Source organism: Carlito syrichta, unplaced genomic scaffold (assembly GCF_000164805.1).
Source record: "Carlito syrichta isolate Samal-C Ts95f unplaced genomic scaffold, Tarsius_syrichta-2.0.1 Scaffold315771, whole genome shotgun sequence".
Taxonomy (NCBI): Eukaryota; Metazoa; Chordata; class Mammalia; order Primates; family Tarsiidae; genus Carlito; species Carlito syrichta.
Window position 1 is genome coordinate 331033 of NW_007259867.1, and position 1892 is coordinate 332924.

At 42.6% G+C, this 1892-nt stretch overlaps 1 protein-coding gene across 1 annotated transcript in view; it reads right to left on the minus strand.

Annotated features, from left to right (window-relative positions):
• Window positions 1–1892, minus strand: part of LOC103275825 (cilia- and flagella-associated protein 44-like) — a gene marked incomplete at its 5' end in the record, with an annotated part of 78393 nt that overhangs the window by 14845 nt on the left and 61656 nt on the right. The window contains one exon of the mRNA XM_008073229.1: window positions 695–896. Coding sequence (XP_008071420.1) covers window positions 695–896 — 202 coding nt within the window. The remainder of the gene's footprint in view (window positions 1–694; window positions 897–1892) is intronic.

Here is a 1892-nt window from a genome sequence, read left to right on the forward strand (position 1 = left end):
CAAATGAGACTCCAAAAAAAAAAAAAATGCAAGGTAGCTCTATACATTTTGTGTAAATACAAACATAGGAGTGTCTGCATACCTGGTGATTATCCCTGGGAAAGGAGTAGCAGAATAGTATTGGAAAGGAAAAGGGGCTTCAATTTTATCTTTAATGTTTTATTTGTTAAGGTGAGTAGTAGGTACATGGCTTATTATTATATCACTCTACATTTTTTTTTTTGAGTTGGAGTCTCATTCTGTCGCCCAGACTGGAGTGCACCAGTGATCCTTTCGTCTCAGCCTTCCAAGTAGCCGGAATTACAGGCATGCGCTACCACGCCCGGCTGATTTTTTGATCTTTTGTAGAGATGAGGTCTCGCTGCCCAGGCGGGTCTTGAACCCGCAGGCTCAGGCAATTCACTCACCTCAGCCTCCCAAAGTGTGGGATTACAGGCTGAGCCACTGAGCCCGGCTATTACTCTACATTTTAATCATAAACAAAGAGAAACAGATTCTATGATGAAGGATGTCTCCCTTAAAATGGATATTTCAATGGCATCAGGAGAAGTGGGAAGATGAGCAGATCCTCTTGTTTTCTCTCTCAGTGGTCCTGATTCTATGATTACTGTTGTCAGAACTGGAGACAGTTGCCAGATAGTTCCTTCTTTCACCAGTGACCCTCACTAGCTAGGCCACGGGCTTAGATACTCACTTTGTATAGTTTTTGCCATCTCTCTCTTTTCCCGAATGAGCTGTTTGCGTCTTTCCCTCCACTCTTTGTTAAGTTTCTGCTGCTTGGAGTTTTCCTCGTGGAGCTGTACGATTCGTTCTTGCAGCCGTCCCAAGGAGTGGTTAGAGAAGACCAAAGTGCCAGAAAGATCACTGGGTATTTCTCCAAATACCACATACTCTATCTACAAAAACAAAACAAATCAAAATAAAAACCAAAATTGACAAAAGCGCAAACTCAATGCAGGGTAAGAGAAAGAAAGCACAAGAGGGCACTTCCTGTTCTGTCCCTTGCTTAGGTCCTTGCCTTCTCGCTTCTCTTTCTCACCACTAGGTGGCAATGACCAGGTACACACAGGAAGATGCTGTCAGAGAGAAAGCCATATGAGATCCCTCTGGGGACAGCAAATTCTCCTACACAGACCATGCCTGATATCCACTGCATAATGATGAAACAAACATTTCAGGGTTGGCATATTAGGCAAACCACTACATATAGCTAATCCAGTTTGGGTAAGGTTGCACAAATATATAAAAAACTATTCTTGGCTGCCTTTCTTTGTTTTCTAAAATACAGCTTCTTTTAACCTGACAAAAGAGGACACAATACAAGAGGCCTTTTCTCTCACTGATATGTATTCCTGCAATTTAATATAAGTTGCATTCAAGTAGAGAGTGGAAATGTACAAAGAGGGAAAAAAGAGACAATATTTTCTTTTGTTTTGGTCTCCCTTGTTAATGAGTACAGATTACATGAAGATCATTCTTGTATCATTAGCACATGTCTATTTAAAGATGGTGTGAGGCCGGGCTCAGTGGTTCAGCCTGTAATCCCGCGCTTTGGGAAGCTGAGGTGAGTAGATTGCCTGAGACTGCGGGTTCGAGACCTACCTGGGCAACTTGGCGAGCTCTCATCTCTTCAATAAATCAAAAAATTAGCCAGCATGGTAGCGCGCACCTATAGTTCCAGCTACTTGGAAGGCTAAGGTGGAAGGATCGCTAGAGACCAGCAGGTCGAGGTTGCGGTGGCCGGGAGCGTGCCACTGCACTCCAGTCTGGGCGACAGAGTGAGACTCCAACTCAAAAATAAAAAATAAATTAAAAAAAAATAAAGATGGTGTGAAAAGTGACATGTCAGACCTCCAAACCATTGTCTTCTTTTTTTTTTTTTTTTTGAGTTG